Here is a 15,623-nt window from a genome sequence, read left to right as displayed (position 1 = left end):
CATGAAGACATCTTTACTCAATCTATCACCTTACCTAAATCAAACTATTTTTATCACATAAGTCTAAATAATTAAGAGACATAATTAACACAATCTATCACCATACTTTAGAGGCTTAGTTCTAGAGAGGTTTGACTATAAATGGAAGGTTTTAGGTCTACCTACTGGCTGTTACAGATTGCACTCCTTAACCAAATATCACCACTATCTATTATCTATACCAATCAGTTCTTCTCTAATCTTCTATAGAAACACATACACAACAATAAGTTAAGAACATAACAAAGCTACAAACATTATCTTGGTCTTTTTAACATACTGCTCCATTTTACCCTGTGTGATCACATTAGTGAATTAGAAAGAGGGGGAAAATGTTGACACAGATGATAAAAAGTACATGTCTTGCTTTTATGTTCTTGTCCTTTTTTCCACCAATTAATGTTACATTTCATCAACTATTTGTCTGGTTCACTCTTAAATGTATATCCAATTGACTCATGAATCCTTCATAAATATTCAATCTTTTTTCAGAAAATTCAATGAAAAGATAAAATGGAAAGCATGTCAAGTTTCGGTTTCAGTTTCATCAATGGAAGTAGATTAAAAGAGCCTATGCATAATTCAGAATCTTTGGAACTGGAATCATTTGTTCCAATTCCAATGTATATGTCACCACAGAATGAACACTTTCTTGATGCTGGAGTTCTTGATTCCAACGCTGTCTCGTGCCAAGAATCCGGTAAAATGATGTTGTTGGATCAAATTCAAATGGGTTCGCACGTTCGGCCCTCTGGAATCGAGTTCCGTTCCGATCAGTACCAGAATCCTAACGTCGGTTTTGTTTCACAAGATTCCGAGAGTAATCCGTATGGAAGTGGGAATGTGGTTTCGGATTCCAAGTATTTGAAAGCAGCTCAACAACTGCTTGATGAAGTTGTTCATGTTAAGAAAGATTGGAAAAGACGAGATTCTAAACAGGAGTCCATGAATGATTCCCATGAAGTTTTGATGGAATCAGAAAAGCAACAAGATTCGAGCCTACTGTCAGCCGCTGAAAAACAAGATTTAGAGAACAAGATGGTCAAGTTATCATCTATGTTGAAAGAAGTAAGTTTATTGTTTTATATTGAGCACCTGCACAAGTTTGATCCCATTAATATTGTTCCGGTTCCATGAGTAAAATTTTTATGTTGGCAATTTAAGTGTCGTTAAATCATTTTAGTATAGTTTGATTAACTTAAAGACCGTATGAGAAACTGAAATATCCTCAAAAGTTCTAAAACACAGATCCCGCTGATATAACAGATAAACGTCATTTGATATAACGAAAAGTTGCAACGTTTCATCCCAATAAGTGTGATGGTTCAACCCCCTATGTAAATGAATTTATTCGGTCTGTTTTAGACACGAGATTACAACTTGGTTTCACAAGAATGAACATCTTCATTCTTTGTAGACCTTTTGTCTAATCTGATTATCGATTTCGTATACGCGCGAAATACTTTAAGCAGACAGTGAAACATCCACGATGTCGAAACCTATCTAAGTCGATTCAAATGCAAAACCTACATTATATGTTTTTGTATAAAAACCAAAAACTTCTTGAAACCAATCAAGTTTTAAGAAAACATAACCAAGAACTCTAAGAATAAACACTTTTTATATGCACAGGTTGATAGAAGATACAAACAATATTACCATCAAATGCAGATTGTAATATCATCATTTGAAGGCATTGCTGGACGCGGGGCTGCAAAAACGTACACATCACTCGCACTCCACACCATTTCAAGCCATTTTCGGTGCATACGAGATGCGATTAACAGCCAGATAAAAGTTATATCAAGAAGCCTTGGTGAGACGGATTCAAATGGGAGTGGAATCGCGATTTCCAGACTGAGATTTGTGGATCAGCAACTTAGAAGACAGAAACATGATCAGAAGTTGAGCATGATGCATCAACATGTTTGGAGGCCACAAAGAGGGCTTCCTGAAAGCTGTGTGACGATTCTACGCGCATGGATGTTTGAGCATTTTCTTCACCCGTAAGTGTTCTTCAACTTCTTGATCTTTGTCATAATATTCGTTTTAAAAGATTGTTTAGGCCCGGAATCAGAACCAGAATTGCTCATTCATTTTGTTTTTAAAGCAGATATCCAAAAGATTCGGAAAAGATGATGCTAGCTAGACAAACAGGCTTGACCAAAAGTCAGGTAAGCTTCATACTAAAAAGCTAAGTCACTCGTGAGTTGCTGGAGATCGGCTCACTTAAAGCTCGAATTGAGCCGAGCTTAAACGAGCCCGAGCCTAAAAATATGCTTATTGAGCTTGAGCTAGCTAGCGAGGCTGAATGAGCCTATTGTTTATCTAATTTTTATTTATTATATTAAATATATTTTTATGATAATTATTATTATATATTAAATTATGATAAAACAACTAAATACTATATGCTATGTTATATATAAAAATTATAAATAAAAAACATAAAAAATAACTATAAATTTATATAAAATAATTAACAAATACTAAACATAACGAGCTTGGGCCAAACTTGAGCTTAAAAGCTATTCACGAGCTTAGCTAAGCTCAAACTTAACCTCTTGTAAGTTAACTGAGCCGAGCTCGGCTCATTTACACACCTAGTAGCTATCTTGAAAAATTCCTAGATGTATGTTTGCCAATTTTAACTCAAATTCCGATCACAATTCTAATTTCATCGGCTTATCATTAGAATTTGATCCGGAATCAACTGCAACATCTTGATCTAAATGAGTTTCATTTCCGTTCTGGAATCTTTATAGCATATTACTTGAAATGATAATATGGGGATGGGTTCATGGTCAATAATAATCAAATGAAACAGGTTTCAAACTGGTTTATAAACGCACGAGTTCGACTATGGAAGCCAATGGTGGAAGAAATATACCAAGAAGAATCTGCAGATGCTGCAATGGACTCCAATTCTTCAACAGAAACCACACCCGAAAAGACTTCACTTGATCAAGCACACAGTATGAACCCGAGTGCAACATCATCCTATCAAGCTACTCACATGAAAATGGCGGGTCACATTGTTGTTGGCCTTGATGTCATCAAAAACCCAACCATTGACAAGGGGGTGTCGCTAACGCTAAGGTTACCGCATGCAGATAATAGTAGCTGGCACCACATGAATTCTCTTGAGAAGCATAGTCATGATTTAGTCGATCCGAGAGATGTTATTTGTGACGCCCCAAATTTATAGTAACCAATATTGTAACAAATTCATGCCAAGAACAAACCATCGTTCATCACTAATGAAGTCGTCTAAACTTTTTTAATAACTTAATTGATCATTACAGAGAGAGTCTTTCTGCTTTTACTCTAATCACACCTCAAGTCTAGATTCAAAAAGTCTCATAGGTTCTATGGTCTTTCATATTGTAACAAGTTTGAAGTCCTGTTAAATTTATGTAATTCACTCTACAATTACCTTAAAAGGAAGACTCACCTCTAATCTGATTGAATTGTAAAATATACCAATGAAAAATATAGCGATTGCATATTTTTATAAGTTTTAAAAGTATCTAAAATAAAAAACCAAAATCGCTATTTGACCCATTAAACAAATCAGATCAAACTTAAATCCATTTATAACAGAATCAAAGCTCACAAAGAATACAACGGATCATCATTCCTTCCACATGTCTGCAAACTCATCGGTCTCCAATGGATTTGTCATCTCATGCATTTTTCTTCTCGTCTTGGCTTTAACCTTCTTTGCATACTTGCCAGCCTTTTGTTTTTTCTCCAATGAACGTATCTAACGTTTACAAGTAAAAAACAAATCATAAATCATATAAAAAACATTAAAACACACAAATAAATATATAAAAATGGCGAAACACGGGATTCCAAACCTGATTTGGTGAAACATAGAATGGATTCTCATATAAAGTTGGACCTCCAAAGCTACCGCCAAATATCTTTATTGGATTTAAACAAAATCTTGGACCAACCTATACAGTTAGCAAAACGTTAAAACATGTATAAAAAATATATATATTATTAATGAATTCAAGGTTACAAACCTCGATGAGAGTCATCTTTTCCAAACCGCCTCGGTCAATTTTATCCGCTCCAGTATGAGGGCATGATATCTGTTACATAGGATAAATCAAAACATTAAATTAGTTTAAGAAAACTCAAAACATGTGCATTTCATATATATAACAAACCTGGTAGTTACGAAACCATATGTGGTCATCAACAATTGAGAACACGAAAACATGGTCATGATAAGGCTTTGATTTCCGGTGTTCCTTTGGAGTTCCAAATATCTGTTCACCAAAACAAATAATAATGTTACTATAACAAAAAACCAATTAGGCCTGACTTGTAATAAAGTTTCCCAAATACATCACCAACTGTACGATAGATTAATATATGTATAGCTACTAGATGACTAACTGAATACTTTAACTATAACAACTGATTAGCCAACTAGTGGTAGCAGATAAACTAACCTAATTAACGATTGTCATACCTGCGTAATCATTTCTTTCAAAAGTTTCCAGTGTGGCTCTTTATCAAAATTTGATGAAAATGTAAGAAGAGGGCGAGAGCCTTTGAGATGATTTCCAGTGAGCTTTAACTCTTCCATTGTGTGAACTACAAGATAGAAAAAATAAAATCAATAAATAAACAAGAGCCACAAAATATATTCACCGCTTTGCACAGTTTTTCATAATATAATCAGTATTGTATAAATCAGTTCTAGACGGCAATTAATCAGTAATCGGTCCTAGCCTCCTAGACCAATACAATTTTCATCTAATCGAACTCAAAATCAGTAGTCGGCCCAAATCAGACCATGATTGAAAGGCAATTGAATCCCTTGGTTTTAACCTGTTAAAAAACTAGTCTTTGGTTTTTCAGTTTTTCATTGATTCTTTATGTTTATGTTTGAACTATACTATGTGAACTTTTATATGTAATTTTTCAAAATTATATAAATACAAACATATAAAATTTTGAAAATTACATATAAACATTCCAAACCTACCAATCACTCACTGCCCGACAAGCGCCTAGCGAGTTATGCAACATTAATAATAATATCTTACCTGCATTAACTAAAAACTTTACAGATGGACCATTTGGGCACTTAGACATCCACAAGTAAAGATCTTTATGTTTCCTACACTGAAAATTCAAAAAAACAAATCCATCAAACATCAGTTAAAAACCAATCAAAAACCTTTAATAAACAAAACCAACCTCAAAGAAGAGACAGGAAGAACAGCTTTTAAGTTCAACAAGCTCATTCAAAGTAGCTCCTTCAGTAGCCTTGGACTCAACTTTATTATCCTTCTTGCAGTGCGGCAAAATGGACACCAGATTCAACATCAAATGGCGATACCTATAATTAATGCGACGGGAACAGGTGACGAGAACCTTCTCTTTGTTTCTAAAGCCGGTGGGTTCTTGTTGGTTTTCCGGCTTATCTTTCCAGCCGAAGAGAGTCCGTTGAGGTCTCTCCGGTGCAGTGTCATCCTTCTTCGCCGCAGCCGGTAACTCAACCTCGCTGTGTTTTCGCTTCTTCCCCATTGACGAAAGAGTAAACCCTAAATCCTAGAGATTGATTTGTTTAGTTAATTATGGAGAAATGGGTCATAAGTAGTGGGCTTGTGCCTTTTGGACCACATTTAAATGAACTTTTTTATTTTAAAACATTAAACAAAGACAAAATTATATTTAACATAATGATTCAATTACAATAAATAAGCAGATAAACAGATAACAAGTTGTGTCGTCTCCTCTTTTTGAATGACAACACCGATACTACTGAAAGCAAAGTTATAGTTTTTTGGCATCGATAGGTTGTTGTGCACGATCCGCTGAACTCTTTTCAGAAACGTAATAGCTTCAGGAGCAAGATACCCAAATGTGTCAAAAAGTAAAAGGAATGAAGATGTGTTGATTATCGACACATGTTTCTCATGCTTAGCATTTTTTCCCGATTCAGCCTTCAACACAGCTTGCTTAACAATAAAATCAGTGTCAGTAAACCCAACAAGGGGATATTTTAGTAAGGTTTATACAAGTGTGCCCCCCAGCCCATCCAAACACAAGAAAATCTGTTGGTTGGAGGGTAGGTCACGGTGGATCTGACAAGAAATTCACATGAGCTTCTTTTTTTTTTTTTGCCGAGATCCCTATTCATTTTAAAACACTTGATAATTTATAGAGAAATTTGTATTTTGTGATAACATTTTTAAAAGAATGTTTACTTGAAATAACTTGTCCAAAATCGTCACTTGAAGTAATATAACATTCAAGTTGGTACATTTGATGTCATTGCATGAATTTGTCATGTTATCATGTTTAATTGTTAAGACCGTCTGTAATGCGGCATTCATCTATATTCATGACAGAGGGAACGTGTCACAAGGTGTACGTTGAGGATCCTATGGTGAAAACGTCTACAAATGAAAGAAGGGAGGAGAGATGTCTACATAAAGAGGTCACACCGTGTACATTACTCCATAGGTCTACCACCTATTGCACATGCTCATAGCATGTCATAATACCCTAAATGATTTTTTTTCTTTGGTCGATACTGTGAAGCATTTTGAAAAACTATTAGTCATAATAAAGTTAACCCACGTGAACAAGAAATCCGTACGTAGCACGCCCATCTAGCATACAAAAGAATCTTACATTACATAACTAATCGATTCACTTTCAATCATATCTTATCTTAAAATAATTTTCTAATTCACAAATTTCGTTAGTAACAATTTCATTAACTTGTTTAACACATGGAATGGATTTGTAAACTACTACTTGGTATTGGGTTTCTCTCCCGGACCCGCTGGAACCAGTTACACCTTTACCTGATTAAAACCAGACTTGCCTTGACCCGAAACCCGAAAAACCCAAAAAGCTCAGTTAAATACCCGAATATACCAGGAATTAGTTCCTTCCCGACCCGTTTTAACCTTTATTTATCATTGAAAATATGGCTTCATTTCCTATATAAGATTCCAGCCCAATAAGCAGGAGCCTGATAACTATGGAGGCCCAATCACGTTAAATGAAGTAACTACATATTATATACGTCTTCAATTTGGGGATATGCCAGAAAAACTGGTTCTTTCTTGATCAACAATTAATTCTCCTTACCACAACAGATCAATAATAATCAGTCGCAGAGATTCATCTCCAGATGACGAGTGAAGGCGAAGATGCCGTACGTCGCCGAGGCGCCATTACCGAGTACCGCAAAAAGATGCTCCAACACAAAGAGCTCGAATCTCGCGTTCGAGGAGGTCAGATTAATCATTTGCATACCAAAACCTAATTACGGTCGTCTGATTCTATAATCAATCATACCTTATTAATAATGAGTAGATATTAGGTTTAAATGTTCGTTGATCTACTTAATCGGCCTCTATCTGCATAAGTGCTTGAAAATTGAAATACTGCTGCTCTGTTTAGTTTAATTTGAACATTTGCATTGGTGTTGCAGAAGTTTTGTTTAGTTTATTAAATGTAAGCATCTAATTATCTGTTGTTGGTGGGGTGAGGACCATCGATTAATCATAATGGAACTTTTATGTTTAATTTTCAGTTTTGTATGCACACACACACACACACACACACACACACTTTTTTTTATATGTAATTTTATATCTATATACAAACACACATTTGTATGTGTATACATATGGAAACAACGGAAATTTGCCGGAAACCGCTGGAGTTGTCAAAAATTTGCCTGGAAATCGGCTGGAATTAAGGCTGCAATTGAGGTTTAACTAGATTTGATTAGGTCCGACTACTGATTACCCAGAAATTAATCAGTCAGTGGGCAGCTAACGATTAATTGCCGACTAGTCGCGATATTTCCAACATTAGATCTAGGAGGTTTCTAGGGATGAAAGGCTTTTGTAAATCATTTGATGATGATGAACCCTAACCTAATTGTAGCAATTGTTATGATCCTAATGTTGAATATTCTGATGATATGATTATTTTAACTATGAATCACTCACTTTGTAGAATGGTAGATGTTGGTGGTGATTATGGATTATATAGTATTCTATTATATTAAAAGCATAACTTATATTTGTTCTACATGAGTATACTGCTATTATGCTAGTTTAGAAATTATATAACTTTATGTTTGCAGTGAGAGAATCTTTGAGGAGCACAAAGAAAGAATATGCCAAAACAGAAGATGATTTGAAGTCTCTTCAAAGTGTTGGGCAGATCATAGGCGAAGTTCTCAGGCCTTTGGACAGTGAAAGATGTATCTAACATTTTCAATATTCTCTTTTGTTGTCATTAAAGCATTTTACTACACTTGTGTTAATCATTTTTATGCATAACTATTGACTCTTACTTATTATTTAACAGTGATTGTTAAAGCCAGTAGTGGTCCAAGGTACGTAGTTGGGTGCCGAAGTAAAGTGGACAAAGAAAAACTAACAGCTGGGACTAGAGTAGTTCTTGATATGACAACTCTCACTATTATGCGAGCACTCCCTCGTGAAGTTAGTATAGATTATTTAAACTATCGTTCTATTGGTTGATTATTGTTTTACCATTTGTTTTAAATAACATACTCTTATTATTATATCATTATTGCAGGTTGATCCAGTTGTGTATAACATGCTTCATGAAGATCCTGGTAATGTCAGTTACTCGGCAGTTGGAGGACTATCAGATCAGATTCGGGAACTTAGAGAATCTATAGAATTACCTTTGATGAATCCCGAGCTCTTTTTAAGGGTGGGAATCAAACCTCCCAAGGTACATATTGTGACTAATTTCCAATATTTTGAATTATATAAAAGATTTTAGAAATAAATCGTTTTTGTGTTTTTTTTCCTTTGGCAGGGTGTTCTTCTTTATGGACCTCCTGGTACTGGCAAGACTTTACTAGCTAGAGCAATTGCTAGCAATATAGATGCTAATTTCTTAAAGGTACTCTTTTTATTATATGTTTTCACTTTTCATTATGGCTATATATGAACCGAACGTTCAAAGAAACGAATTCAAACAAAAAATTCCGTTCAGTTAATTACATGAACGGACATGAACTGAGGCCATGTTCGTGAACTTTTGGTAATGTGTTTGTTCATATTCGTTTGTTTATATTTGGTCATTGATGGTGCTATATTTTCTTTTTTATTTTTTGTTTTACTTTTTAGTTTAGTATTCTAAAATCTAAGCTTCATCTGTTTTTATTAGTTTATCATGTTAACTTTTATACTGAAAACCTAGTACTTCATTTTATATATATTTTGGGTGATTATGTTCAAATACTTGAGTTTAAGAATATTTATTTTTGTATATCAATTTAATATAAGTTGGTTTGTGAAATAACAACTAACACAAACAAAATCATTTCCTTAATGAACACATACGGGCGAGAAACTCCATTCAGTTTGTGTTTGTGAGCTGTTCGTTTGTCCGGTAAATGTGTAATGAACGAACATGAACAAGGTCTTGTTTGCTTCGTTTACCGCTCAAATTCCCAAAATAGCCCTTTTAGGAGAGAGAAACTAAAAAATAGCCCTAAATTTTAACATATTCCCAAAATAGCCCATCTAATTTGGACTGAGTAGACGAGATCTGAAAAAATCCTCCGGCCAATAAAATTTAGACAAGTGTCAAAATCCGACGAGATTTTAAAAAATATTGGGGGACCAATCCATATTTTATAATAAAAGTTCTTGAAATTATACAGTCTTGCCAGACGGTCTTTTAATGTTTCTTAACGAGTCCCCACAACTTCCAAAAACATGAGAAAATGTGCCTTCAAATTCAGTCTTTCAAGACGCATTTAGGGTGAATTTGTACCAAGAAGACGAGTTTGTACTTTATTTCTTATGTGTTTAAATTTAGTCTAGACCTTCAAAATTTATTTATATTCCGTCTATACCGACAATATAGTATGAGATTCCGTCTTTTCCGACATGATCATCCAAAGAATATACATGAGTTATCTTCATCATCTTTCACTTCATACCACCCTAAACCATCCTCTCATACCACTCTAAACCTTATCTTCCATGGATTTTGATAATGTTGTTGTTTGTTATGGTGGTAATTGGCAAACCGGTAACGGAAGGTATGATTATGTTCCAATAAACTGTAAACGGGGATGTGTTAGTCTTGCTTCAAACAATAACCATTCCAAGCTAATTGGTTTACTTGAAGCTCGGTTTAAGGTAACACACATTTCCCGATTATCATACAAGTTCTCATCGTACTCGTATCCGGGTACCACAATATTTTCAAAAATATGATCCCCTTCGTTCAAATTTTTCAAGTAAGTGTCTTGAAAGACAAAGTTGAATGACACATTTTTCCATGAGTTTAAAATATATGGGTCGAGATAAGAAACTTATATAACCCGTCTGGCAAGACAACTTTTTAATATAAAGATTTTGTGAAGAATATGGACGGGTACCACAATATTTTCAAAAATATGATCCCTTTCGTTCAAAATTTTCAAGTAAGTGTCTTGAAAGACAAAGTTGAATGGCACATTTTTCCATGAGTTTAAAATATACAGGGTCGAGATAAGAAACTTTTATAACCCGTCTGGCAAGATAACTTTGGAATGTAAATTTTAGTTCAAAAATATGGAGGGATCTCTCAATATTTATAAATTTATGATCTTATTGGTACAAATTCACCATAAATGCGTCTTGAAAGACTGAATTTGAAGGCACATTTTCCCATGTTTTTGGAAGTTGTGGGGACCCATTAGGAAACATTAAAAGACCGTCTGGCAAGACTGTTTAATTTCAAGAACTTTAATATTTTTAAAAATTTCGTCGGATTTTGACACTTGTCTAAATTTATTGGCCGGAGGATTTTTTTCAGATCTCGTCTACTCAGTCCAAATTAGATGGGCTATTTTGGAAATATGTTAAAATTTAAGGCTATTTTTTATTTTCTCTCCCTAAAGAAGGGCTATTTTGAGTATTTTCCCTTTCATGTTTTCACAATATGGTTGTTGACCCATTATTTGATTTAACATTTTGAAATCTTGTGTAGGTTGTATCAAGTGCCATTATTGATAAGTACATTGGAGAAAGTGCAAGATTGATCAGAGAAATGTTTAGTTATGCACGTGATCACCAAGTACTACTTCTAACATTTTTTTTGTTTTCTTATTGAATAAAGATTTATTTTCTTCAAATTATGCTTATTTTTTAATTGTTAATAATTTTGCAGCCCTGTATTATATTTATGGATGAAATAGACGCGATCGGTGGACGTCGGTTTAGTGAGGGAACAAGTGCTGACCGTGAAATTCAAAGAACACTCATGGAGTTGTTGAATCAGTTGGATGGATTTGATCAGCTTGGAAAGGTGAAGTGTTTTCTAAAAAAAGAAAAATCACGTTCGAAAGTTAATTAAACGTACATGCGTGTGTTTGCTCGTTTAATTTCTACCAAACAAACTAGCAAACACAAACAATTATACGAATGAAGTTTTCTTGTTCGTTTTTGTTCATCAAGAAAAAGAATGTGTTTGTTTATGCTTGTTCTTTAACAGTATAAACAACAATTCACGAATGTAAACAAATGAACATAGATGAACGAGTATAACTGAGCTACAACCAATTAAAGAGTAAATGTGTACAACAATGTGTAATGGCCGTAAAACTTGTTTAGTGCATATTAACGAACGAGCATAAAGAATTTAATTGTGCAAAAGCTCACGAACTAGGCATGTGTTCATGTTTATCCGTTTAAGTATATGAACATAAATGTTTTGTTCATATTTTTTCTTTAATTAAGTAAACGAACTTCCCTCAACAGTTCACGAACAGTTTACTTAACTTTCGGTTAGTTTACAGGCGTAATTTTATTTGGTTGGTGTTTTTAGGTAAAAATGATTATGGCTACAAACAGACCCGATGTTCTAGATCCCGCTCTTCTTCGTCCTGGTAGATTAGACAGGAAAATAGAGATCCCACTTCCAAATGAGCAATCAAGAATGGAAATTCTTAAAATTCATGCTTCGGGGATCGCCAAGCATGGTGAAATTGATTATGAGGCTGCTGTTAAACTTGCTGAGGTGTGTTACGGTTTTAAATTTTGAATTGTGACATTTGTGGTTTATTTGTAGTTGGTTTTATATATTTATGCAAATGGTAGGGTTTTAATGGAGCTGATCTTCGGAATGTGTGCACCGAAGCTGGTATGTTTGCTATCCGTGCAGAACGTGATTATGTTATCCATGAAGATTTCATGAAGGTAATTAACCTTTGTTCCATTATAAGCAAATACATGATTTGTTTTTATCTTCAATGGGTGTAATTTTAATACTTGTGAGGCGATGACTGTTTCAGGCTGTTCGTAAATTGAATGAGGCTAAGAAGTTGGAGTCAAGTGCTCATTACAGTGCTGATTTTGGGAAAGAGTAAGGATTTTCAAATGGATTATTTATTGTAATGTAACTCTTATGATTATGTAAAAGATTTATTGTTTAATCACTCTCTTTCATTGATTTAATCAAATAACATTATATAAAAGAATTAAGATGTTAAGAAATTAGAATGCACTGTAATTTGATTCTCCGGACAAAGTCGGCCATTCTTTTCTTTGCGTCTGCAATTGGCGCTTGCAAGTTCCGTATTGCTAAAATCAACTCAATTCAAGTTGGGCGTGATTGATAAAATCGTTTATATAACAATAACACCATCAACAGTCAATCACAAAAAAGAAAATCATAATCAGGAAAATATGATCTCGATTCATACTTAAAAAATCATGACCAGAAAAAAGCAAAAGTAAATTTCAAACTGCACATGATTGTTATCCTAGTTAGATCTTAACTACGAATGATCTGAAAATTGAGATTGAGAAGTTCTTATCTGCAACATTAAAAAAATGAATATGCGTCGATGCCTTAACCGGAAATGAGTACACTCTCTCCTTAATTCTCGGTTGTTTCTTGGTTTATAAGAGAGGACACACTTTGTATGGGCAGACAAACAAGCAACGTTTGGTATTGAATTGGTAATCTGAACAGTAATTTTGCCAAACTTGCGATGCTTATTTAATTATTTAATCAGAAAATTTATTTACACAAAAAGCTGATTACAAGGAACGAGTCTGTATAAGAATTAGATTACTCCTAATTCTACCCGATGACAAAGATAAACTAGTCTGTATAAGAATTAGATTACTCCTAATTCTACCCGATGACAAAGATAAACTATCTTTGTCTAATATATCTAAATCGATAAACCAACTAATTATATCAACATCTTTATTTATTTCTTAATGTTAGTTTTGACTAGAGGAGTTTGATTATAACTTGAACTCACTATTTGGTCCAACTCACTGAACCGGTTCGATAATTACCAACACGATGGTACTCAAAACCCAGCTCATTTGACAGTTCCCAACATGACGGTACTCTAAACCGTGCTTAATTTGAGCGGAGCAGACATATGGACTACCTCTAAACCAAGCTAAATATGAACGTGGGCCGGCTCTTGAGGTGTGCGAGAAGAGCTTAGGTTATTGGACCTAAAAGAGATTTTAATTCATAATTTATTTAGTAAAGTTTATATTATTAGACCCAAACAAAATCATTTGGTAAACAATGATAGAAAAGTTTCACTGTCAATCATATAAGAGCTTCACAAATTATCCCTTAGCTGTGTTTGCTTTTTTACTACCATAGTTGTGGGTTTTTTTTTACTATATTTCTGTGTTCGCCTTTTCTATTATATATATTTTTTTTAACGTATTTACTGTTTAAAAAAGTTGGTTTATTTAGTCGTTAGGACTTATGGGCATTTTTATATTTTGGCTCAGCCAAAGTATATAAATTATCCCAAGAAAAAACTGGCTTATATATTTTGTGACTCGCTAGGAGTTTTATTTCAAATCGGCCGTTAGGACTTATGGGCATTTTTATATTTTGGCTCAGCCAAAGTATATAAATTATCCCAAGAAAAAACTGGCTTATATATTTTGTGACTCGCTAGGAGTTTTATTTCAAATCGGCCGAAGTATATAAACTCGCATTTTTATTTGTTGGGCTCCATATGTACCAGCTCATATAGCTGGAAACACTTCGTGTGGGTTGACAGAGGACGCCATCCGTCTCCAAATGAGGCTCAATACGAGCATAAATATCCCTGTAAACCAGGCTCAATACGGGCCATATCCAAACGAGGCTCAATACGAGCGGAAATATCCCTGTAAACCAGGCTCAATACGAGTGGACATATCCCTCTAGACCAGGCTCGATAACAACTGGGAATATCCCTATAAACCAGGCTCAATATGAGTGGAAATATCCCTGTAAACCAGCTGGCTCAATATGAGTAAAGAACAAGGATCATAACACAAATATTTATCACACGACATGTGAAGTACGGAGTATATATGTAGAACGTAAAACAATTATAAGCCACTGACTTCCTTCCTTAAGGTAAGGATATATAATTATAGTTAAAACAATAAAACAATTAATATATACATAACACTACACATAAAACCGTTTAATTAATATCTAAAAACTGAAAACAGAAACAAAACACCGAAATGAGAAGAGCAGCTGAAGATGAAAGATCAATGATGACCAGGAAGTTTGTCTTTAATCTTGTTCAGGAACCCTTTCTTTTCGCGTTTTTTCTCAATGGTGGTGTCGGTGCTGTGTGCGGCTGTATCTTTATCTTTGTCGTGCCCCGGAAGCTTCTCTTTTATTTTCTGCACTATACCTACCTTCTTCCTCCTCCCTCCTTGTCCGTCATCTTCCGACTGCTTCCACAATATATAAACACTTTATTTATTTCATTTAATTTAATATATTTATATAATAATTATTACTCCGTATTATTATGCATAGAATTATATACATAGAATTACAATAAAATTAACTAGATAATACGTACATAATTTGCTTTCCACAAACTTAATAATTAAAATTTTTATATAAAATATTTAAACTGCAAATAAATAATTAATTAAGAAGCTGTGTGAAGTCAAGCTTTGAAATACTACCCGCGAGCCAAGTTTGAGCTTTATAAATATAGAACTTGAAACGACCCCGATACTAGTGTTGTCGGGGCTCGTTTTTCATCAAAAAGACAATTGTTCACCAAAGAAAGTAATCGATTTGAATGTAAGCTCTTACCGAACTAGAGCTAGAACTTGTGGCTCGTTCCAGCGGCTTCTTATCCTCTTTAAGAGCATGTTGAGGCTCGGTATGACCCGTCGGTGCTCCAGCGTTAGTAACACCACCAGTAGCACCCATAGTTCCACCACCAGCACCCGCAACTGCACCAGCAGCATGTTTGACATAGTCCACCGGTGTCGGAGCAAAGTGGGTCCCACCATGCACTTCGGAACCCATGGTTTGAGTTGCCTGATCATGGGTGGTCTTATTATGAACCTCTGATCCAACGGTGGTGGCAACGCCGGTGAGGTGGATGGGAACACCGTGCTCGACGGTGAGTTGAACAGGGCGGCCAAACTCGTCGGTGAGTTGAATCGGACGGCCGAGTTCGTCGCGAATATCTGCCATTTTGAATTTTAAGTAATATTGTATGTTTAAGTTCAATGAAAGAGGTGATTGGATAATAATAATAA

General features: G+C 34.6%; 4 protein-coding genes across 4 annotated transcripts; 2 read left to right on the top strand and 2 right to left on the bottom strand.

Moving 5' to 3' along the window:
* Positions 1-601: 601 nt before the first annotated feature.
* On the top strand, positions 602-3,302 carry LOC143585297 (BEL1-like homeodomain protein 7). Its single transcript, XM_077067116.1, has 4 exons — positions 602-1,107; positions 1,672-2,045; positions 2,153-2,213; positions 2,867-3,302. Exons 1-4 carry the CDS (start codon positions 613-615, stop codon positions 3,245-3,247), a joined length of 1,311 nt encoding a protein of 436 aa, XP_076923231.1. The 5' UTR covers positions 602-612; the 3' UTR covers positions 3,248-3,302.
* A 275-nt stretch (positions 3,303-3,577) lies between these two features.
* Positions 3,578-5,600, bottom strand: LOC143585286 (ribosome biogenesis protein BRX1 homolog 2-like). Its single transcript, XM_077067107.1, has 7 exons — positions 5,263-5,600; positions 5,109-5,187; positions 4,529-4,653; positions 4,221-4,322; positions 4,074-4,142; positions 3,903-4,001; positions 3,578-3,805 (listed from the first exon to the last, which is right to left on the bottom strand). The coding sequence occupies exons 1-7, from the start codon at positions 5,590-5,592 to the stop codon at positions 3,674-3,676; spliced, it is 936 nt and encodes a 311-aa protein (XP_076923222.1). The 5' UTR covers positions 5,593-5,600; the 3' UTR covers positions 3,578-3,673.
* A 1,541-nt stretch (positions 5,601-7,141) lies between these two features.
* Positions 7,142-12,566, top strand: LOC143587130 (26S proteasome regulatory subunit S10B homolog B). The gene is made up of 10 exons (XM_077068509.1): positions 7,142-7,316; positions 8,180-8,299; positions 8,407-8,543; positions 8,641-8,802; positions 8,890-8,976; positions 11,062-11,148; positions 11,242-11,379; positions 11,899-12,090; positions 12,171-12,269; positions 12,365-12,566. Exons 1-10 carry the CDS (start codon positions 7,214-7,216, stop codon positions 12,437-12,439), a joined length of 1,200 nt encoding a protein of 399 aa, XP_076924624.1. The 5' UTR covers positions 7,142-7,213; the 3' UTR covers positions 12,440-12,566.
* A 2,031-nt stretch (positions 12,567-14,597) lies between these two features.
* Positions 14,598-15,623, bottom strand: LOC143585276 (uncharacterized). Its single transcript, XM_077067100.1, has 2 exons — positions 15,169-15,623; positions 14,598-14,792 (listed from the first exon to the last, which is right to left on the bottom strand). The coding sequence occupies exons 1-2, from the start codon at positions 15,556-15,558 to the stop codon at positions 14,604-14,606; spliced, it is 579 nt and encodes a 192-aa protein (XP_076923215.1). The 5' UTR covers positions 15,559-15,623; the 3' UTR covers positions 14,598-14,603.

This window comes from Bidens hawaiensis, unplaced genomic scaffold, assembly GCF_021521415.1.
Source record: "Bidens hawaiensis isolate Kalapana, Puna unplaced genomic scaffold, B.hawaiensis_p1.1 tig00001575_1, whole genome shotgun sequence".
In the NCBI taxonomy this organism is placed as follows: Eukaryota; Viridiplantae; Streptophyta; class Magnoliopsida; order Asterales; family Asteraceae; genus Bidens; species Bidens hawaiensis.
The sequence above is the reverse complement of the archived record's forward strand: the minus strand, read 5'-3'. Positions and strand labels throughout refer to the sequence as shown.